A 24,103-nucleotide genomic window follows, 5' to 3' on the forward strand; every position below is an offset into this window, starting at 1 on the left:
ATTATTTTTATAATTGTTGCCTGCTAATGGAGATTAATGGGGATTCAAGGCTCCACTTCCCTCCACCAGCCCTGGCGGTGTCCCTCAGGAGAAGACTGGACCACCTTGATTTGTACCTTATTTTCCCAGGTGGTTTCTCCCATGAAAGGCTAAAAAAACCCTTCCTGCAGTGGACTGGAGGTTTGGTCCAGGATGGATGGGGCTCCCATCTGACCTCTCTCCACATTCTCCCTCAGCAGTTTGTCCAAAAAAGTAGATTGGACTGTCCAGATTTCTCCCCATGACTCCTCCCAAGATTCAGCCGTAACAGACAAGACGTTTGTCCTCCTTCCTTGGTGATTATTCCTCGCTGGCTCCCCTCATCCCAGGTGGTTTCTCCCAGCAGATAATTGCTCTCAGCTGTACGCCGTATCCCTAGAGGCAAATTAGCTTTTCTAAATATAACACAGAGCACCGGACTTCACCGCCAATATCTTCTCCCTCTCAGAAGCATACCTCGACCAGGGCCTCAAGTGGCAAACACGACCTCGCGCTGTGAAAACCCGCGGGTGGCCTAAACCTCCGCTGTACGGAATGGAGACGCCTCAAAGATGGTGGCTCACGCTCAGAGGCACCACTGGGCGAGGCCATGTTTTCGGCCAGACAGTGTCTCTTATGGGAACTGCGCCATGTTGATTGTTGGCACACGGAGCTTCCAAGGTAACTCAGAGCATGCGCACTACCAACAGTTCCTGAGGGGAGGAGTTAGAGGGCAGACCGGAAGCGGAAGTGGCCCTCCACGAAGGCTTTTTCTGTGCTGGTGTCAGGAGTTTCTCCCCGTATCAATTGCAAGAGGTCTCTGAGGTGATTTCGGTTGGTCGTGATTAGGGATTCTGTGGGGTCTGGTGATGGGAGTGTTGTCTGTAGAGTGAGTGATGGCGGTTTCTGGGCTCAGTGGTCAAGATTGTGGCGTCCGTTGCTGTGATTGGAGTCTCTTGGGTCAGTGATGGGGATCTCTGAGATGAGTGTGGGGTTTGTGGACTCAGTGATGGGAGTCAGTGGTCAGTGAGCTGGGTTCGATGGGATCTATGATAAGCTTGCTTTCTAAACATTCATAAATTTTGGTGTGTAGCATTTTATTGTTCCAGTCAAAAAGTACTGGCTTTTAATTTTTTTTTTCTGTCATCCATGAGTTATTAGAAGTGCGTTGTCGATTTCAAATAATGCCTCGGGTAATGCTCGAGTTTAAAGTTTGTTTTACGTCTAGTTCTTGGTCGGTTTTCATAAATGTCACATGTATAACGTCAAAACAATGTGTTCTCTATTGTGTTGTTTCATAGATACACTCAGCTTATCTTGTCTGATTAAAGAAAATTAAAGAAAAAGGTAAACTGACTGGATTGGTAATTTGTCCACTTGACCTTCCTTTTGTCAGTATCTGCTTTTTATATTTGAAACTATTATTAGAAATAGTTGATTATTTTTAATTATAGATATGATTAACTCAAAAGATACCATAACAATTCTAGCTCCCACCAATAATTTATAAAACGGGTCATTTTTCCAAATGCTTTCCAACACTGGATTTTTTTTATTTTTTATTTTTATTTTTTTTAAGATTTTATTTATTCATGAGAGACAGGCAGAGACCACCCAGGCATCCCTCCAACACTGCATTTATTTATTTATTTATTTATTTATTTATTTATTTATTTATTTATTTATTTATTTATAAGATTTTTTTACTTATTTATTCATGAGAATACACAGAGAGGAGAGAGAGGCAGAGACACAGGCATAGGGAGAAGCAGGCTCCATGCAGGGGAGCCTGACGTGGGACTCGATTCCGGGTCTCCAGGATCACGCCCTGAGCTGTAGGCGGCGCTAAACCGTTGAGCCACCGGGGCTGCCCACTGTTTTTTTTTTTTTTTTTTTTTGTAAAATATTTTTTTTGAATTTTTATTTATTTATGATAGGCACACAGTGAGAGAGAGAGAGGCAGAGACACAGGCAGAGGGAGAAGCAGGCTCCATGCACCGGGAGCCCGACGTGGGATTCGATCCCGGGTCTCCAGGATCGTGCCCTGGGCCAAAGGCAGGCGCCAAACCGCTGCGCCACCCAGGGATCCCTATTTTTTTTTTTAAATAAGTTTTTACTGGGCACCTTGGTGGGTCAGTCCGTTAGGCAACTGACTGTTGATCTTGGCTCAGGTCTAGATCTCTGGGTGGTGAGTTCAAGCCCTATGTTTTGGGCTCAATGTTGGGCATTAAGCCTACTGAAAAAATAAAATAAAATAAATTTTATTATTCTTAGGAGAAATTAGATCTAATTGCCGTAATGCACTTTCCTGTTAGTAAAATGGCATCTTTTTGCGTAATTACCATTTAAATTTCCTTTTCTGTGAATTTTTATATCCTTTGTTCAGTTTTTTTTTCTGGGCTTTTTTCCCCCATACTGGTTGCTAGATTTTTTTTTTTTAATTTAAAGATAACCTAAAAAAATAAAAAATAAAAAATAAAGATAACCTATTGTTACATATTGAAAATTTATTTTTTTTCATTTTTATTTTAAGGTGTATTTTAATATATAATTAAGAAATATCATCTACCCAGAAATGTGTTTTTCCTTTTATAGCATCTGGGTTTTCTCACATATGTAATAAAGATCTCTCTTACCCATCCACAATGTTAACACAAACATTTATTACTAAAATTTATTTAAATATCTTTTGGGATTTAAAAAATACATATGCATAAATGTTTAGTCTTGCTAGAATTCAGTCTAATTAATGTATAATGTGTGATGGGGATCTAGTTTGTTTTTTTCCAGGTGGATGATCAATTCTGTCAGTGCTCTTACACAATAAATGTCCTGTGTACACTCAGTTGAATGCCATTTTTGTTACATATATAAGTCAATATATATGTTTTGTTTTGTCTTTTTTATTACATTGGTTCTTATTAAGTTTTAATATCTAATAGAGAATGTAATGGCTGATATTTATTATATGCTTCTTGTGCGCCAGGGAGATGTTGAATACTTTATGAGCATAACCTCATTTTAATTTGTGTAACTATGAAATAAGTACTTTCATCCTCATTTTTGAAACTAAAACAGAAAGCACTTCTTCCTATTTTCATAGCTGAAAGATAGCAGAGCTACAGTTCAAATCTTAAGTAATATTACTCCATATCTCATGGCCAATACCCATCATAGGTTCCATTAAGCTTTATATTTTCCACAGCACTGGTTCTCAAAGTGTCCTCAGACCCTCAGCATCGACATCACCTGGACACTGCTTAGAAATGTAAATTCTTAAAAAAAAAAAAAAAGTAAATTCTTGGACCGAGTGTTTGTACCCCCAAAAGCTTTATGTTGAAATCCTGATCTCCAGAAATAATCGTGTTAGTTGGTGAGGCCTTTGGGAACCGGTTAGGTCATGGAGGTGGGGCACTCATAAACGAATAGTGCTGTTACAAAACATCCCACATAGCTCCTGAGCCCCTTCTACCAAGTGAAGACACAATGAGAAGGTGCTGGCTATGAACCAGCAAGAGTCCCCTGACTAAAATGTGACCACACTGTCTCCTTGATTTTGGACTTTACAGCCTCCAAAACTGTGAGCAATAAATTTTTGTTGTTTATAAGCTACCCAGTCTGTTGTATTTTATTATAGCAGCCTGACTGAACTAAGACAACTGCTACCCTGGGCCTATTAAATCAGAACCTGGGAGTGAAGTTAAGGATTTTTAACTGTATTCTAAGAGGCCCTCCAAGTGTTTTGAATCCACACTCAAGTTTGAGAGCCTCTGTTCTGTTTCTAGCTCTGGGAACTTCACCTTGGTGTTCACAGGAAATGTTTGTGTGATAAATATCGAGTATCTGACCATGTGGACATTGTCGTTCTAGGTTTTTTGGTGTCTCTGGGGAGCCTCTGGGTTAGATCTTTATCCAGACTCCAGCCTGCCTCTCTCCAGCAGCTCTGCTTGAGCTTACAGATGTCTACAAAGCTTTAGGCTCCTGAGAGATTAAAGTTTGAGACCTACCATGACTATGTCAGCTAATCGGACCTCTCCCCAGAAATCCCTGATCCTGGTTCCAGAGGAACATGACAGTTCATTTGAGGTGAGAAGGAAGAGTCCCAAGGGGTAGGAGTTCATTCTAGGAGTAGATACCTCTGATATGTCACCAGAGCCTCTGGGCAGCAGCAAATGGGTCACAGGAAGCAACCAGACTCTTTTATTGCCCTGAAGCAAATCTTGATTTTTCTGCCAAGAATGAGCAACACATGGGTGTCTCCATATCCATAGGCCCACTGTATAACAGTACAGAGATGGAATGTCAAAAACTCCCTTTTAGGGGTGCCTGGGTGGCTCAGTTGGTTAAGTGTCTGTCTTCAGCTTGGGTCATGATCTCAGGGTCCTGGGATCAAGGCCCAGAGTCAGGCTCCCTGCTCAGCGGGAGGCCTGCTTCTCCATCTCCCTCTGCTGCTCCCTCTGCTTATACTCTCCTTGTCAAAAAATGAATAAAACCTTAAAGAAACGAAAAACATTTCTTAAAAAAACAAAACAAAAAAACCCTTGCCTGTTATTTTGTCCATGTGCTATATTGATCTTTGGCTGAGGATAAGATTCCCAATTAGAAGTTATTTTTGTGTGGAATTCTGAAAGTATTTTTTTTTTTTTTTTAAGATTTTTAATTTATTTCCATGAGAGACACAGAGAGGGGCAGAGACATAGGCAGAGGGAGAAGCAGGCTTCTCATAGGGAGCCTGATGTGGGACTCGATCCATAGACCCCAGGATCATGCCTTGAGCTAAAGGCAGATGCTCAACCACTGAGCCACCCAGGTGTCCCTCTCTATTTCTTCCTCTTCTTCTTCTTCTTCTTTTTTTTTTTTAAGATTTTGTTTATTTATTCATGAGAGACACAGAGAGAGAGGCAGAGACACAGGCAGAGGGAGAAGCAGGCTCCATGCAGGGAGCCCGACGTGGGACTCGATCCCGGATCTCCAGGATCACGCCCTGGGCTGAAGGCAGGTGCTAAACTGCTGAGCCACCGGGTCTGCCCTCAATTAATCATTTTTATGAACTACTTCCAAAAATATTAATCCAGACAGGCAAAAAGTATGAAACTTTGCTATAATGTTGATTTTATTCCCTAACCAAAAGCATTAAATTAGAAATACAAAGTAAATGACTTTTGTACAACTTTGAGACTAGACTTAGTATCACTGAGCTGTACATTTTAAAATGGTAAATTTTATGTTATGTACATTTTACCACAATTTTTAAAAAATAGTTTTAAAAAGTAAAAGCCTAGCAAAAGAACCCCTCATATCTGAAAACTTTAAATTTTTTTCTACTCAAATATTCTTTAAAGGGAAAACTGTAAAGGATCTTAGAAAATTCTTTTAAGTTTAATTTCAATTAAATAAATAGCTACGTTTTATGTATTCATGAGATACACACAGAGAGAGGCAGAGACATAGGCAGAGGGAGGAGAAACAGGCTCCATTCAAGGAGCCTGATGTGGGTCCATCCTGGGACTCTGGGATCATGCCCTGAGCCAAAGGCAGATGTTCAACCACTGAGCCACCCAGGCGTCCCAAGAACTACATTTTAAAGTTTCTGTGGCAAAGCTAAACTATCGATAGAGGGGAAAAATACAGATTTAAATGCCTTTTTACGGAATCCTGGAAGCTTGGGGGGAAAAGACCTAAGGTAAGAGTAACACTCAGAACTGAAGAAGTTAGAAAAGAATTCAGTAGATATGAAATAGTAATAAGGACTAGAAAATAATAAAAATAATAAAATAAGGGAAGAAATTAGTCACATAAGAGAACAATAATTGATGAAGATGTCTGACAGAGCGTAAGTGGCTTCTGAATTTGGGGGTGATCCATATCAGGGAGTAGAGATACAGTGAAAGTATGTATCCAAACAAGAGAGATGGTTATTGCTTTATCAACAATTAGAACAATCATGAATTAATATTATACAAAATCATACAAAAAATATGAAAACCTGAACAAAGGTATACAGTTTTATAAAAAATAAATGTCAAAATTGGTAAATACAGATGGTCCAGAAGCCTTTGAAGAAATTAAAATGTTTATCAAATGTTTCCTGCACAGTTGAAAGTGGTGAAAAACACGTGGATTAATAGTTGAGCTTTATGCCAAAGTATTGGGTAAAGATGGTATCTAAAATTATTCCCAACCTTGTTTGTGGTGTTTGTTACTACAGTAATCCTGATGCTCAAACCAGTCAAGAACATTAAAAGAACTGGAAATTTTGAACATAGTATCAGAATCATAAATGTATTAACTAAATTCAAGAGCACATGAAAAAAATAATCAAATAGGGTTTATCATAGGTTCACATGTGAAGCAGACATTTTCTTACTCAGCAGTTCATTCCAAAGTTAAAATAATAAAATATCTTAAAAATAATAAAAATGCTATATGTCAAAAGATAAAATATATAGCAAAACAGTGTTCAGAAATAATTTAGAAAAATAATTTGTCTTATGTAAATACAAAAAAATCTAGAGATGGAATGGATGAATTTCTCGGAATATACTGAATTTCTCACCAAATCTTTAATTACTGTTTACCACACTTTCACTTTTAGGTATTAAGAATTTTATTTAAGTTAATTTTTAAAAAATATTTATTTATTTGCACAAGCAGGTGGAGTGGCAGAGAGAGGGAGAAGCAGGCTCCCTGCTGAGCAGAGAGCCCAACTTGGGGTCCAATCCCCAGACCCTGGGATCATGCCCTGAGCCAAAAGCAGACACTTAACTGACCAAGCTACCCAAGCACCCCAAGTTAATTCTACTTTTAGTAGAATTGGAGCTTTAGGTTTATTTGCACTCATTTTATTCTGCTTCTTGGAATGTTAGGTTTTATGTAAAGTGTGTATGCAAGTCTTATGTTTATTATTTCTGAATGTTACATAGGCACATGAATGTTTCAAGATACAGAATTTGCTGTCTTAATAAGCCATTTTGTATAGTTATAAGGTTTTCACAGTCTGTTTTGTTTTTACTTTATCTGTTGGAGCTGAGAAATACTAAGTTTCTCACCACAAATATATTTCTGTCTGTATTTATCTGTAGTTTCTGTTCATAAATTTTGATACTATGAAATTTGGTGTGATGACATCTGAAATTAATTTTGGATTGTGTTCTTGTTATTTTTCATATTTTTTCCCTAGAATTCAGCTCTGATATTAAGGTGGAGGCTCTTGATTCCTTTTTTTGTAGGCATTTCCGGATATGTTTTTTTTTTTTTTTTCATCCTTTTACTGCCATTGTTTGGAGTCCTTGTGCACTTTTTCTGTACAGCAGTTCAGAAAGATGTATTTTATGTAAATTTCTGATAAAAATATTTCTATATATCTTTCACCTTACACTCTTTACTCTTGCTTTGTTTCTGTGTCCCTTCTGGTAATTTGGAATTTTGGATTCTTTTCTATATGGTTGATTCTTTTAATATCTTTATCACATTAACATCTTGATCTCAGTCGTTTTTATTTTTAATATTTCAAGTTTTTATTTAAATTTTAGCTAGTTAACATATAGTGTAATATTAGTTTCAGGAGCAGAATTTATTGATCATCACTTATATATAGTACCCAGTGCTCATCACAAGTGCCCTCTTTTTTTTTTTTTTTTTTTTTTAAGATTTTATTTATTTATTCATGAGAGACACAGAGAGAGAGGCAGAGACTCAGGCAGAGGGAGGAGCAGGCTCCATTCAGGGAGCCTGACATGGGACTCAATCCCAATCCCTGGTCTCCAGGATCACTCCCCGGGCTGAAGGCAGTGCTAAACCGCCGATCCACTGGGGCTGCCCTCACAAATTCCTCCTTAATCCCCTTCACCCATCTAGCCCATCCCCTGCTATCTCTCCTCCAGCAACCCTCATTTGTTCTCTATAGTTAAGAGTGTCTTACGGTTTGCCTCTTTTTTTTTATACTAAATCTTTTAATCTCTTGTTTTAGACAGTATCTATTAAATTTATACTACGACCAATGATAAAAGTTCTGTGAATCCACTGCAAGGATTCTTTTGTTTGTTAGATGTTTTTTATTGAAATCTATTTTTTTCTCTTTTCCTTTAAAAATCTTTATTTCCATTTCACATTGCTCACTTGTCTTTTTTTTTTTTTTTAATTTTATTTATTTATTCATGAGAGACAGAGAGAGGCAGAGACACAGGCAAAGGGAGAAGCAGGCTCCATGTAGGGAGCCCAACGTGGGACTCGATCCTGGGTCTCCAGGATCAGGCTCTGGGTTGAAGGCAGTGCTAAACCTCTGAGCCACCCAGGCTGCCCTGCTCACTTGTCTTATTGTGCTCCTTGCCAATTTTTGTGTTTTCACATGGTGTTTTATTGGTTTCAGAGAAACCTTTTTTGTGTTGCTTTTTCATTTTCACTTCTTCATTGAGTTCTGCCAATTTATTTTTTAAAAATTTACATAACCATTTTTTTTTAGCCTCTTTGTCCATTATTTCTCCCTTGAACTCTTAGATTCCTATTCATTTTAGATAGTTAATTGTTTTAGTGCATTCCTTGAAATCATGGTGAATGTGTTTTCTTCTGTATTGTGGCAATTTATTTCTAGCATGTTCCTTTTAATTTCTTCTTTTTTTCTCTCATTCTTTTTGCTATAGTATCTTTGTACATCAGGAGATGTTTATTATTATCTTTGAATGAGGAGATTTTTTCCTGGACAAACTGTTTATAAGAAGCTCATTTGGTAAGGAGTCAAAGCTACTAATATGACATCTTCTTTATTCTCCGTTAAATTCTGATGGCATTGGGTTTGGGGGGTGGGGTTTTGGTGTATGTAGGGTATCAGTATGCAAATGTGTGAAAGAGGAAAAATTGGAGCACATGTATTCTTTGCAAGTATATAGGGAACATTTTCAGAAATGAGAATGTTTTAAGCCCCGTAAACAGAATCAACACATCACAAAGCAAACTATAACTGCAATTAAATGACTGCAATTAAATGAAGAAATTTTTAACAATCATAATTTTAGACATTAAAAACAAAGATATCTAAGATATACTTTCCAGAGATAGATACACTTTTTTGATCTTTGTTCTTCCTATATGCTCTTTCCCTCCCCTGAATTCAGTGGTATATGCAACTCCTAAATCCTTATCTACAAATTAGTTCTATTCAACTAGTTAGTATAATCTTTGTTTTATCACCTACATTTCAGTATGTACAAAATTTAAATCATTATTTCTTGTCTTCCCCCAGCCTCCTCTTCTAGTCCTTAAGTCCATCTGTGGTACCAGAATCAACAGTTGCACTGAACTAATAAATGATAATTATTTGAGTTCCCTTTTCTCACCTTAGAGCTGATATCAGTTTCATCTCCTTAATATCAATCTCTTCTGTAGCTTCACTACTCCATCCTTAACTTTAGATGAGTAAGAAATTCATATTGTCTCACATGAATTTTGCAGAGGTCTCGTGACTGATTTTCTATTCTTGCCTATTCCGAAATGTTTTGTTTTGTGAATACACCTTCAGTGTATTTTTAAAATCTTTTCATTTATTTTGAAACAATTACAGATTCTCAAAGGGCATGGCAAAATACAGTACAGTGGTGGTGCATGATTCTTTTTGTTCATTACTGGTTATAATTTGTTAATATTTTGTTGAGGATGTTTGTATCTAAGTTCATGAGACATATTGTCTTGTAGTTTCTATTTTGTGCTTTGTCTAATTTTGGTATCAGGGTAATGCTGGCCTCACAAAATTGGGAAATATTTTTTATTTTCTGGATGAGACTATAAAAAAGAGACTAATTCTTCTTTAAATATTTAGTAGAATTTTTTGGCAAAACTATCTGGGCCTGGAGACTTATTTTTTCAGGAGCTTTTAAATTAAGAATTTAATTTAATGGTTGTAGAATCATCATCTTTTCTATTACATAATTCTGTACTTCTGGTAGTTTGCGGTTCTTGAAGAAGTAGTACATTTCTTCTAAATTTGGGGGTGTATTATTAGCATAGAGTTTTTGTAGTCTCTTATTTTCCTTTAAAAGGCTGTGGGTCTGTATTTTTTTTAAATTTCATTTATTTATTTGAGAGAAAGAGAGAGAGAGCATGAGTGAGGGGGAGAGTAGAAAGGGAGAGGGACAAGCAGACTGTGTTGAGTGTGGAGCCTGACGCAGAACTCAATCCCAGGAACCTGAGATCATGACCTGAGCCAAAACCAAGAGTCGTATGCTTATTCATCTGAGCCACCCAGGCGCCCCTGGATCTACATTGATAGGTCTTATTTCATTGCCGACATTGGTGATTTGTACCTTTTTATCTTTGCCAGTCTAGGTCAGTGAACAAAGTATCAATTTTACTGATTTTTTTCCCAAATAACTGGATTTTTTTTTTAATTTTTATTTATTTATGATAGGCACACAGTGAGAGAGAGAGAGAGAGAGGCAGAGACACAGGCAGAGGGAGAAGCAGGCTCCATGCACCGGGAGCCTGATGTGGGATTCGATCCCGGGTCTCCAGGATCGCGCCCTGGGCCAAAGGCAGGCGCTAAACCACTGCGCCACCCAGGGATCCCCAAATAACTGGATTATGTTTTATTGATTTTTCTTGTGTTTTTCAGAAATTTTGTTTTTAATTTCATTGATACCTGCTTTTTATTATTTTCTTTCTTCTGTGTGCTTTGTGTCTGTTTTGCTTATTTTCTAGTTTCTTGAGGTAGGAATTTAGATTAGTGATTTAACAATTTTTCTCTTTCCTTTTTTTTATTGGTTATGCTTGACATACAACATTATGTTAGTTTCAGGTATATAACATAATATGACATTTGTACATATTATGAAATGATTACCATAAGAAGTCTAGTTAACATCCATCACCATACATTGTTACAATTTTTTGTGTGTGTGATGAAAACTTTTAAGACTTATTCTTAGCAACTCTAAATATACATGACAGTGTTACTAACTATAGTTACCATGCTGTAACATATAACATAGCCCATGACATTTTATAAATGGAATTTTACTTTTTAACTGCCTTCACCTGTTTTGCCAACTACCCATCACCCACCTCTGGTAACCACTAATCTGTTCCCTGAGTCTGTGACTTTTGTTTCTTTATTGTTTCACTTGATATTCACAAATAAATGAGATCATATCGTAATTGTACATCTCTGACTTATTTCTCTTAGCATAATATCCTCAAGGTCCATCCATGCTATCACAAATAGCAAGACTTCTTTCCTTTCCTTATGGATGAATAATATTCCACTGTGTGTGTGTATCACATTTTCTTTTTTTTTTTTTTTTTTTTTTTTTTATTTATTTATGATAGTCACACACATAGGCAGAGGGAGAAGCAGGCTCCATGCACCGGGAGCCCGATGTGGGACTCGATCCCGGGTCTCCAGGATCGCGCCCTGGGCCAAAGGTAGGCGCTAAACCGCTGTGCCACCCAGGGATCCCTGTATCACATTTTCTTTAGACATTCATCCATTGATGGATATAGGTTACTTTCATGTCTTCGGTATTATAAACAGTGCTGGAGTAAACATGGGGGGATCCATGTATATAATTTTTTAAAGATTTATTTATTTTAGAGAGAAAGTGTGTGTATGTGTGAGTGGAGGGAGGGGCAGAGGAGAGAGAGAATCCCAAGCAGGTTCTGTGCCAAGCAGAGAGCCCAATACGGGGCTTGATCTCATAACCCATGAGATCATGACTTGAGCCGAAACTAAGGATCAGAGGCTTCACCAAATGAGCCACCCAGGCATCCTTGCGTATATATATATGGATAAATACCTAGACGTGGAATTGCTGGATCATATAGTAGTTCTAGATTTAATTTTTTGAAGAACCTCTATACTATTTGCTATAGTGGTTGCATTAATTTACTTTTTTTTTTTTAAGTAGTCTCCATGCCCAACATGGAGCCCAATGTGGGGTTTGAACTTATGACCCTGTGATGAATACTTGAGCTGAGGTCAAGAGTTTGAACACTTAACCAACTGAGTCTCCAGTTGCCCCCCAATTTACATTTTTATTTTTTTAACATTTTATTTATTCATGAGAGACACACAGAGAGAGAGAGGCAGAGACACAGAGAGAGAGAGAGAGAGAGAGAGAGAGAGATTGGGGCAGAAACACAGGCAGAGGGAGAAGCAGGCTCCATGCAGGGAGCCTGATGTCGTACTCCATCCCGGGACTCTAGGACCATGCCCTGGGTCCAAAGGCAGGCACTAAACCACTGAGCTATCCAGGGATCCCCCAATTTACATTTTTACCTGTAGTGCACAGGCTTCCCTTTTTTCCACATCCTAGTCAGTACTTTTTAGGTTTGTTTTGATAATAGTCATTCTGACAGGTGTAAGGTGTCTCATTATAGTTTTAATATGCATAAGTGATGTTGAGCACCTTTTCATGTACCTATTGGTCTTCTGTATGTTTTTGGGAAAATGTCTATTCAGATCTTCTGGCCATTTTTTAATTGGATTGGTTCCCATATTCTAACGTAAGCATTTAGTCCCTTAATTTCCCTTTCAGCATTGCTTTATCTGCATCCCACAGATTTTGATAAATTGTATTTTCACTTTCTTTCAGTTTTATGTATTTTCTGAATTTCTTTTGAGAATTCCTTTTTGACTTAAAGGTTATATAGAAATGTGTTGTTTAATTTCCAAATATTTTGTGGCTTTCCAGATAGCTTTTGTTATTATTTTGTAATACAATTCCTTTGCAGATTTTTCTGTTTTCTTTGTTAATTATTTTTTTTTCTTTGTTAATTATTTTTAGTTTGATTTCATTATGGTCAGAGAGGCTATGTATTTTAATTCTTTTAAATTTGTTTTGCAGGCTAGAATATGGTCTATATCGGTCATTGTTCTATGGGTCGTTGAAAAAATGTGTTCCCTGTTGAACAGTTGGAGTATCGATTAGATTCTAGTTCTTCTATATGAATGATTATTTCTTATCTACTGTTTCTGTAAATTGCTGAGTGTGGGTATTCAGTTTCCTAGAATCCTTTTTATTTTATTTATTTTATTTTATTTTTTTAAATATATAAATTTTATTTATTTATTTATTTATGATAGTCACAGAGAGAGAGAGAGAGGCAGAGACACAGGCGGAGGGAGAAGCAGGCTCCATGCACCGGGAGCCCGACGTCTCCAGGATCCCGGGTCTCCAGGATCGCACCCTGGGCCAAAGGCAGGCGCCAAACCGCTGCGCCACCCAGGGATCCCCCTCCTTTTTTTTTTTAAAGATGTATTTATTTTATAAGGGGGGATGAGTGGGGAGAGGGGCAGAGGGAGAGAGCCCCCAGGCAGACTCCCTGCTGAAGTGTGGCTTCATCTCTTGACTACAAGATCATGACCTGAGCTGAAAGTAAGAGACACTCAACTGACTGAGCCACCCAGGTGCCCTTCCTGTAATCCTTTTCTTTTTTCAAAAGTTTATGAGTCCAGGTAGAAATACCCATTCCTTCAATTATGCATTTACAGATTAAATTTTTTTAATATGGAAGATCATGTTCTTAAACATTTTGTTATGAAAAATACGTATACAAAGGTAAATAAAGTAGTATAAGGAGCCCTTCTATCTGTTGTTGTACTTACCACCTAGCTTTAGTAGTCATACTCTGTCATTCTGATTCCATCTAAAACTACCCTTCTGCCCCCTTAGCTGCTGGGTTATTTTAAAGCAAATCTCAAATACCTATCTTTTTTTTAAAGATTTTATTTATTTATGAGAGAGAGAGAGAGGCACAGAGACACAGGCAGAGGGAGAAGCAGGCTCCATGCAGAGAGCTTGACGTGGGACTCGATCCCGGGTCTCCAGGATCACGCCTTGGGCTGAAGGTGGCGCTAAACTGCTGAGCCATCCGGCTGCCCTCAAATACCTATTTTATCTGCAAATACTTTGACATGTATCTCTAAGAGATGAGAATTGTTTTTTCTTTAACAAAACCAGTAAGTCGTTATTACAAACAACAGTAATTCCTAGATATGATCTAGTACCTGATTATTGTTTGAGTCTTTTTAAACATGTCATAAAAATCTTTCTAACATTAGTTTTAGTTAAGGGCCAAACAATGTCTACAAGTTGCATTTGGTTAGTATGACTCCTAAGTCTCTCTGTCTCTCTCTTTTAAGATTTTTAAGTATTCTCTACCCTCAATGTGGGACTCAGACTCATTACCCTGAGATCAAGAGTCACCTGCTCTACTGACTAAGCCAGCCAGGTACACCCACTCAGACTCTTTTAATGAAAGATTACCTTCCATTATTTTTTCTAATATAATTTATTTTTTGAAGAAATGGGCCATTTGTCACCTTCTGGATTTAGCTGATGTTTCAATCTTAATATAGTTCAGTATGTTCCTCTTTGTTTCACTTTATGAATAATTTGTTAGACCCAGAGGCTTAATAGATTCAAGTGGCATTTTTCTTTTTCTTTGATAAGAATACTTAATGGATGGTATAATGAAATCAATTACCATATCAGTGTCAGGAGGCAGATAATTTTTGGTTATCTCTTTTTGAGTGTTAAAATTGATCATTGGATATAGATGTTATTAGCTGGTCCATCCATTGTAAACTTCTTTTCTGCCTTTCACCTGAAATAGTTAAGCAACCAATAATGATTACTGAATAAATTCACTATTTCATTAGGAATTATAAAATTATGATATTCTAACTTCCTTATTTATTAGCTAGAATCATTCTATAAGAAATTTTTAATCTTTTATTTGGTTATCCTCCAATAGGGATCTTCTATGAAAAAAGTTAACATCAATCTAATTATCTTACTTTTAGTAAAAGTAAAAAATCCTTGTTCTGTGATCAGATTTTTTTTTTCCATAACTACCTTTGTGACATATTATATAGACTTCTCTCCATTATATAGAGCTATTTAGTGTTCCCCAAACTTATCATGTATTTTCCTATCTCCTCACCTTTACTTTTCTTCTCTGGGAAATGATCTTTCCTGCCCTCCATTCTTTATTATGCTTATCATCTTTCAAATTAAATTCAACTAATAAAAATGTACTGCCCCATATCAAATACACTTTCCTTTTGTAGGTACTCAGTGTATTTTACTTAAGAGATTTGTTTTTTGACACTTTAGTGAACTGTCTTCTTTTCCCCTTCTTTTAAATCTTAAGTGTTTTAAGTTGCTAGAGGATTAGAAACGTAAATCATTCATTTCTTTGTTCCCAGGAGGAGCATAATGGCTGGTCCTAAATTACTCAGGAACTGTATCACAGGTCATTCATCCATTTGCTAGAAGACTAAAAGAGAGCCTATTTCATTCTTGAGTTTTGAAAAACAAGTAATTAACTGAAATATAGAATGGCAGAAATTCTTTATTGGATTTCTTTCTTCCACAAAATATTGTGTAAAACTAGATATTCAATGTGCTTCCTGTATGAAATATTTTTTTAAAAGTTCCTGTATTACTCAGGTGTATGCATTTATCAAAACTTCAGATGGCATACTGTGGATTTGTACAGTTCATTTTGCATAAATTTTACTTAAGAAAGGTAAACAAATATACTCTACTTGATGATTTGCATTCTCAAGTACTTAGGACAAAGTGTACTGTAATTTACAGTTTATTCTCAACTGCATAAAAGTAAGGTGGACTGATGCTGGATAAAAGGATGGATAAATGTGTGATAGGGATGCCTGGGTGGTTCGGTGGTTATCTGCCTTCAGTTCAGAGAGTGATCCCAGGGTCCAGGGATTGAGTCCCACATCGGGCTCCCTGCGAGGAGCCTGCTTCTCCTTCTGCCTGTGTCTCTGCCTCTCTCTGTGTTTCTCATGAATAAATAAATAAAATCTTTAAAAAATAAAATAAATGTGTGATAAAATAGAGTAAAATGTTAATAATAGATCCTAAGTGGTGGGTATACAGGTTTTACTATGCTGATTCTTTTAAATTTTTTGTACATTTAAAATTTTGTATAATGTTAGGAAATGGGAGATGAGTTTATAAAAAGCAGAAGTAGTGGTGCATGGGTGGTGCAGTTGCCTCTGCATCCAATTCTTGGTGTCAGCTCAGGTCATTATCCCAGGGTCATGAGGTTGAGCCCTGCTTTGGGCTCTGCACTCAGCATGGAATCTGCTTGAGATTCTCTCTCCCACTCCTTCTGCCCCTCTTGCTTGTGCTTGCTTTCTCCAAAATATATAAATCTTTTAAAATACTTTTTAAAAGAGGAAATAACAAAACCAAAAAAAAAAATTGACAAAACCCATATTCCATATTCCTAAATATAGTCTCTCCATCTCCCAAAGCTATCTATCCACATTGAACAGCAATGTGCCCTTACAGGGATCGGTGTCCTTCAGGGATGTCGCTGTAGATTTCAGCAGAGAGGAGTGGCAGCATCTAGACCTTGCTCAGAGAAACCTGTACCGGGATGTGATGCTGGAGACCTATAGTCACCTGCTCTCTGTAGGTAAGCACAGTCAATTGGGTCCACACAGAGTATTTCTATTCTTAGTTGCTAAATGCTATGGAATATCTGAAGTATGCTTGTTTTATCCTTGGTTTATCTAGGATTCTTTATCCCCTTGGGCATTCTGAATATTCTGTTCCCAGAAATATATGGTTACTTTCCTAAAGAACAAAACTTCATTGAACGAGACTTTTTTGTTTGCACTTTGAAACACAATTAGCTGGATCTAGTCCTTTATAATTTCTCACAAACAGGGTATGAAGTTCCCCAACCAGAAGTTTTCATGTTGGAGCAAGGAAAGGAGCCATGGGCATTGCAGGGTGAGAGCCCACATCAGAACTGTACAGGTAAGTGAGCATGACCCAGACAGATGAGAGAAAGGAGAGCAAATCTCAGCTGTCTTGAGAAAGATTGGTATCTCTAAAATGCTACTAAGGGGACTCTTTTGGAAGGCCTTAGGATTTTTTTTTTTTTCTATTGCTTGAAGACCCTTGACATTGGCCTCTCAGATAACTAAATGCCTTTATCATGTCTAATCTTTTTCTTTGGCTTTTAGGAATCTTGATCACATGCTAATATCTTCAATAAAGGTTTTCTTTTTTTTTTGTTTGTGTTTTTAGTTTTTGTTTTTTGGTTATGCTTCTTTTCTCAAACATTGTTTTTCTTTCTGCCTTCCCCATTGTCCTAGATTCTTTATGTTTTCAGGCATTGGTGGATCTGCTTTCTTTCAGTTACTGTAAGTCGCACATTCCCACTCCTGGTAGACCTCTGTCATTTCTTTTTTCCACTATGAGATGCTTGAGAACATTAACTCCAACCAGGCTCTCTCCTATTTTCTCTATAGGTACTGACATACGATTTATTACTTGCTCATTCCCCATGCCTTTCACCCAATTGATGACTTGGGGGTAATTGTCACTTAACCCTTAGGAGTACTTTTCTGTTATTTCCTTCCATTCATTGTTGGTTGACTTCACACTAACTGGGACTTATGTGCCTTGTTGGCTGATTTTTTGTATTTGCTTTATATCTGTACTTCACATGACGAAGTTTGAGTTTAATCATGGTCCTTATTCAGGGCACACTGTCATCAGTCTGGGTAAAGATTCTCTGTTACAGTTGTTGGCCCTTATCTGCAGTTTCACTTTCTGCATTTTCAGTTACTCATAGTCAGTCATGGTTTGGAAATAGTAAATGGAAAATCCTAGAAATAATTTATTAGTTTTAAGGTGTGTGCCTTTCTGCATAGCATGATGAAATCTCTTGCCATCCCACTCCATCTCGCCTGGGAGTTGAATCATCCATTAGTTCAGTATATCCATGCTCTAAATGCTACCTAACCATTAGTCACTTAGTAGACATTTTGATTATCGATTGACTCTTATGATATTGCAGTGCTTCTGTTCAAGTAACCCTTATTATACTTAACAGTGCCCCCAAAGCACAAGAGTAGTGATAGTGGCAATTCTAGTATCCCAAAGAGAAGCCATAAAGTGCTTCCTTTAAGTGAAAAGCTGAAAGCTCTTGACTTGACAAAAAAAATCATGTTCAGTACTGTCTGAGGATTCAGGCATCCAATGAGGGTCTTGGAACATGTCCCCTTCAGATAATGATGGAACTCTTATATTTTATTTTTTGATTTATTATCATTTCTTTTTCCCCAACACCCATCTCACTTTTCACTGTAGGCACTTGTTTTACATGATGGAAACATATTTTTTAATTCATGAATATTTTAAATTTGAAGGTGACTTGGAATATGTATTATTAATTTATATAAATATTGCTATGCTGTATATCTTGTTCTTTGCCTTACTTTTTCCACTTCTGTTCATGGTGGATTATATTCATAAAGTTTATTTCCTCTAACCATTGAATTATATTCTAGAATGCTTCCTATTACCACTTTCATTAGCCTTTCCATTAAATGAGTTACTCTCACCCTTTACTTTGTGTTCAATGTGGATGAGCCATATTTCCTCTCTAGCCTCTGCTAACTGGTCTTTGAGCTAAAACATCATTCTCTTTTGAGGAGAGTTCAGGTTTCAAACCTCATAGCAGAGAATTTCTGAAAAAGCTTCTTTCTACATTGAGAAGGAAGGTGATGCTTCAAGTGATATTTTGTTGTATTTCATTCTAGAAGATTTGTGGCAGATTGGTGACCAGATAGAGAGCTATCAGCAAAAAGAAAACAAATCTTTAAGAGATGTTGCTTTCATCAAGAAAATTTTGACAACAAAGAAGGATTATGAATATAAGGACATTAGAAAAATAATTTATGTGAGCCAAAACATTCTTTCTCCAAAAAGATCCCATCAGTGTGACTCATTTGGAATTGCTTTCAAACATGCTTTAGATTTACACAGTCATTATAGAAACAGTACCTCAAAGAACATTAATAAGATTACTGAATATAGTAAAATTTCTTACTATACTGACCCTGAGTGTTCTCCAACAGGAGAGAAGTTATGGGACCATAATCAATGTGGAAAAATTCTCAGCTATAAACAAGCACCCTCTCAACATCAGAAAATTCATACTGGGGAAAAATCTTATGAATGTGCTGAATTTGGAAAGATCTTCACCCAGAAGTCACAACTCAGGGTACATCTGAAAGTTCATACAGGAGAAAAACTCTATGTGTGCATTGACTGTGGGAAGGCTTTTGTAAAGAAGCCAGAATTCATTACACATCAGAGAGCCCATACTAGAGAGAAGCCCTATAAGTGCAGTGAATGTGGAAAAGCTTTTTTCCAAGTGTCTTCTCTCGTAAGGCACCAGAGAATTCATACTGGAGAAAAACTTTATGAATGCAGTGAATGTGGAAAAGGCTTCTCTTATAACTCTGATCTCAGTATACATCAAAAAATCCATACTGGAGAAAGACACCATGAATGTAATGATTGCGGTAAAGCATTTACGCAAAAGTCTACACTCAAGATGCATCAAAAGATTCATACAGGTGAGCGATCCTATATATGTATTGAATGTGGACAGGCCTTCATCCAGAAGACACACTTGATTGCACACCGAAGGATTCATACTGGAGAAAAACCATATGAATGCGATAACTGTGGGAAGTCCTTCATTTCTAAATCACAGCTCCAGGTACATCAACGAATTCACACAAGAATGAAACCCTTTATATATACTGAATATGGGAAGATCTTCAACAATAGTTCCAACCTCATTACACATAAGAAAGTTCAAATTAGAGAGAAATCTTCCATATGCACTGAATGTGGTAAGGCCTTTACTTACAGATCAGAACTGATTATACATCAGAGAATTCACACTGGGGAAAAACCTTATGAATGTGGTGACTGTGGAAAAGCTTTTACTCAAAAGTCAGCACTCACAGTGCATCAGAGAATTCATACAGGAGAAAAATCATATGTATGCATGAAATGTGGACTAGCCTTCATCCAGAAGGCTCACTTGATTGCACATCAAATAATTCATACAGGAGAGAAACCTTATAAGTGTGGCCATTGTGGGAAATCCTTTACTTCCAAGTCACAACTCCATGTACATAAACGAATTCACACAGGAGAGAAACCTTATATGTGCACTAAATGTGGGAAGGCATTCACTAACAGGTCAAATCTCATTACACATCAGAAAACTCATACTGGAGAGAAGTCTTACATATGTCCTAAATGTGGAAAAGCCTTCACACAAAGGTCAGACTTGATTACACATCAGAGAATTCATACTGGAGAGAAACCTTATGAATGTGGTACCTGTGGGAAAGCCTTTACCCAAAAATCACACCTCAATATACATCAGAAAATTCATACTGGAGAAAGGCAGTATGAATGCCATGAATGTGGGAAAGCCTTTAACCAGAAATCAATACTCATTGTGCATCAGAAAATTCATACAGGAGAGAAACCTTATGTTTGCAGTGAGTGTGGAAGAGCTTTCATCCGAAAATCAAACTTCATTACTCATCAGAGAATTCATACTGGAGAGAAACCTTATGAATGCAATGATTGTGGGAAATCTTTTACCTCAAAATCTCAGCTCCTGGTACATCAACCAATTCATACAGGAGAAAAACCATATGTGTGTGCTGTTTGTGGGAAAGCCTTTAGTGGCAGGTCAAATCTCAGTAAACACCAGAAAACTCATACTGGAGAAAAGCCCTACATCTGTTCTGAATGTGGGAAGACCTTCAGACAGAAGTCAGAGTTGATTATACATCATAGAATTCACACTGGAGAGAAACCATATGAATGCAGTGACTGTGGCAAATCTTTCACTAAGAAATCACAACTTCAAGTGCATCAGCGAATTCACACAGGAGAAAAGCCTTATATATGTGCTGAGTGTGGGAAGGCTTTCACAGATAGGTCGAATTTGAATAAACACCAGACAACACACACTGGAGACAAACCCTATAAGTGTGTAGTCTGTGGGAAAGGCTTTGTCCAGAAATCTGTGCTCAATGTCCATCAGAGTATTCACACTTGAGAGGAACAGTATAAGAAAAACTCAGATCAGTTCTGATTGTATATCATTGAATTTTTCCAGGAGGAAAATATGCGTATTATCATAAGTAGAAATACCCTATCAAAATGTTCCACATTACTGAACAGAAGAGGGCCCAGAATGAAGGGGACCCTTCCTACTTTGTCACCACCTTCATTAAACCATGAGGCATTCATCCTGGAAAAAAAGGGATTTTGTCCATTTGACAGATTAAAGAAGGCTTCTCATGAAAAATATGATGGAACTGAGGTGCCTAGGTGGTTTTTCCAGTTGAGCATCAAATACTTGATCTTGGCTCAGGTCTTGGTCTCATGGTTGTGAGTTCGAGCCCTGTGTTGGGCTCTGCACTGGGTATGGACCCTACTTAAAAAAATATGTGTGAAGCAACATTGTTACCAAATTCTGCATAGGGAGGTTTGTTATGTTAATGATAATCCTGTTTACTATGGAATAGGTAAAGTGCTAACAAGCTAAATGGTGGAGCAACATATAGTACTGACAAACCCTAAGTTCTGTGAGATGTTTGCTGCAGAACACATCGTCTTAACAGTTTCGGGTGTTTTTTCATCCTTCTGTTGAATCTAACATGGTTGTGTATATCCAGCCCCCATTGAGTATTTCCATCAAGGAAGAGATAACTCAGCAAAAAAGCTTCTTATGTGTATGGACACAAACCTCAGAGTGTATCAGAGTGTATGTTGACCCATTATCCTTTAGCATCATGACTTATAACCCTCCTTTATCACCTATCAGTAAGGTGTCTTTGACTCTCATCAGTCCCTAGCACAATGTCTTCTGAGCCCCATAAATGCATTAGTGCTAAACACTCTAACTGCCATTATTTCATTTAGCTCCTGGCATAGTGTTTTGTGAACCTCTACTAACCTCAAGAAAGCTGACCCTCATTTATCCTCCAACATAGTGTTTTGTGAACCACCACTACCCTCAGGAAAGTTTCTGAGGTAAGAATTTTTTGGTCATTTTGATCAACTTTTCATCTAGTCTCCCTTTTGCTGTCATAGTTCTTCCAGCTTCTTTGCTTTCTGTAATGACATGACATTTATAATAATAACGAATCAGTAACTAATTTTTAAAACCTCAACATTTGTTCATGTCTTCTCTGTGTCCATCTTCATGCCATGGGCTCCACAAGCACCTTCTCCCCGTGTGCCTCAAACATACTAGTTCAGGTCCTGCCTCAGGGCCTCTGCTCTATCTACAGCACTCTCTTTGAAGAACAAAGTTCCTCATATCTCTGTGGTTAGCTCCTTCATGTCTTCCAGGGGCACCTCTTCATAGAGGATCCTGTGCTTTCTTTCCTGCCTGGCTTAAAATTTTGGTCCCCTTCCGACTATGTCTTTATCTGTAGCACTTAATTCCATGATGCCCTGTGTATTTTAATTGTCAATGGCTGCCACACTAGAATGTTTTTCCCTGTTTTGTTCACCACTGTGACCCTTGACCTTTGCCTGACAACAATAAGTATTCCATAAATGCACATTTTGGAGTGTTGACCCAGCCCATCATAATTTCCCTTTGATCTTTTATGTATTGCAGTTTAACCCTTTGATCTTTTCTGTATTGCAGCATAAGATGCTCCAATGGGGAGAACCAACTTGCCTAAAACACCAGGCTTTTTCATCTCTAGCTTTTACCTGGGCTGTGCCTCCTTCCTGGCCCTAAAGCTGAAACATTACCATAATCCTTTTGGCCTAATGCCAGCCAATTTAAAGAAGGGAAAACTGAGGCAGTGGGAATCCCATATAGATGCTTGGTGTTCCAGGATTTCTTACCTTGATTCTGAAATGCCACAGTGAGCTCCAAAATCACTGCAGAAGAGTCTGCTCACTTTAGCATACACAACCTTACCCCACCCCAGACCCTTACCTATAGACCCATTCCTCATGCCCTGACAGGCCCAAAGTAATAGAAGGTAGGGGCTGACAGCAAATAGTGCAGACCTTCCTTGGAAGTTAGGTGACTGACCCAAGACTGGCAGCAGTGATCTCTCAAATCCAGGCAGAATGTTTGATTCAACACTTAGATGCTGGGCAGCCAAATTGGAAGCCTCAGAATGGTTCCTCCAAGTCAGTCTACTGGTGATAACTGGGAATGGGAAGTAGTAGAGTTGTGCAGATATAATGTTAACCTATTGGTAACCCCCTTTATTTCACCCAGTACTGTATCTGAGGCTTCTCTAAATGTCTTATAACCCAAAATTCTGCCCCAACTTAAGATGTTTGCTGACCCTTCAAGAAAGTGTGTGGAGACCTTGCCCCCTTCCCCCATTTTACTCCAGTACTGTCTTTACTACCCCCTCCTAATTCCAGGAAATGGTGTCTAGAGGTCTTTTCATTACCTCCTCCACATTTACTTCCAGCATAATGTCTGTTACTTCACCTGTGTTAAAGTCTAGTAACCTTCATATTCCCCATGTATTCTTACTTTCATGTAGTGGTGATTGATGGCACTTACTTCAGTTCTCAGAATAGAGAGCTGTGATGTACCATTCCCCCCATCCAACTATTAATATCTTCTGATACTTTCTCTTTACTTATAGTAGGATGGTTTGTGATCTCCCTCCATTACTTGTCCATCACAACAGTGGTGACTAATTACCATTTCCCCACCTAGCAGTGTCCCAACCCAGCATGTGGTGATGTCCTCAGTACCTTCTCTGAAGACTGTTAAGTGCCATTAACCTACTTCTCTCCCCACAAGTAAGGTTAAGACTTATAATGTACCATAAACTCCGCATTATTCACCTGCATTTTGGAATCTTCATTATCACTCTTCCTGTAGGACCTCCATTAATAATCCGCAAAAAGTCTATAGATGCCCATTTCCCAGTAACACAGTATCTGTGACCCCTCCATTGAATCCTGGTAGTATTTGCTTTTCTCCTATTGATCCCTATTAACAATGCTGATTCCCCATTGCCCATGTTGCTTCATGAGTCCTTGCTTCTCCATATCACCACTGTTTGCATGGACAGGAAACCTGGAAGAGGGAGAAGGGTTGAGGATGAGATCCTGGCATCATAGACCCTCTGGGGAATTAGTGGCCCAGAGTGGGGTGGAGAGGATCTGAGGGCCCCAGGAGACCACAAAATGAGCTTCCCATGATGCAACCAGAATAGTGAAGGCTCTGG

The 24,103-nt window shown here is 37.9% G+C and overlaps 2 protein-coding genes across 8 annotated transcripts in view; one reads left to right on the plus strand and one right to left on the minus strand.

Annotated features, from left to right (window-relative positions):
• The window catches only part of LOC112928509 (uncharacterized), a 123,202-nt gene that overhangs the window by 42,493 nt on the left and 56,606 nt on the right, over positions 1–24,103 (minus strand). The window lies entirely within an intron of this gene.
• LOC112928472 (uncharacterized) lies at positions 750–22,464 on the plus strand. Of its 5 annotated transcripts, none has more exons than XM_026010202.2 (6): positions 750–843; positions 3,889–4,104; positions 8,658–8,743; positions 16,332–16,458; positions 16,713–16,805; positions 18,599–22,464. In XM_026010202.2, exons 4-6 carry the CDS (start codon positions 16,425–16,427, stop codon positions 20,932–20,934), a joined length of 2,463 nt encoding a protein of 820 aa, XP_025865987.2. In that variant the 5' UTR covers positions 750–843; positions 3,889–4,104; positions 8,658–8,743; positions 16,332–16,424; the 3' UTR covers positions 20,935–22,464. The 5 variants fall into 5 exon arrangements, with proteins under 5 accessions (XP_025865987.2, XP_025865989.2, XP_025865986.2 ...); XM_026010204.2 differs by having other exon boundaries at positions 18,917–22,464; XM_026010201.2 differs by lacking the exon at positions 8,658–8,743.

Source organism: Vulpes vulpes, chromosome 1, assembly GCF_048418805.1.
Source record: "Vulpes vulpes isolate BD-2025 chromosome 1, VulVul3, whole genome shotgun sequence".
Lineage (NCBI taxonomy): Eukaryota > Metazoa > Chordata > Mammalia > Carnivora > Canidae > Vulpes > Vulpes vulpes.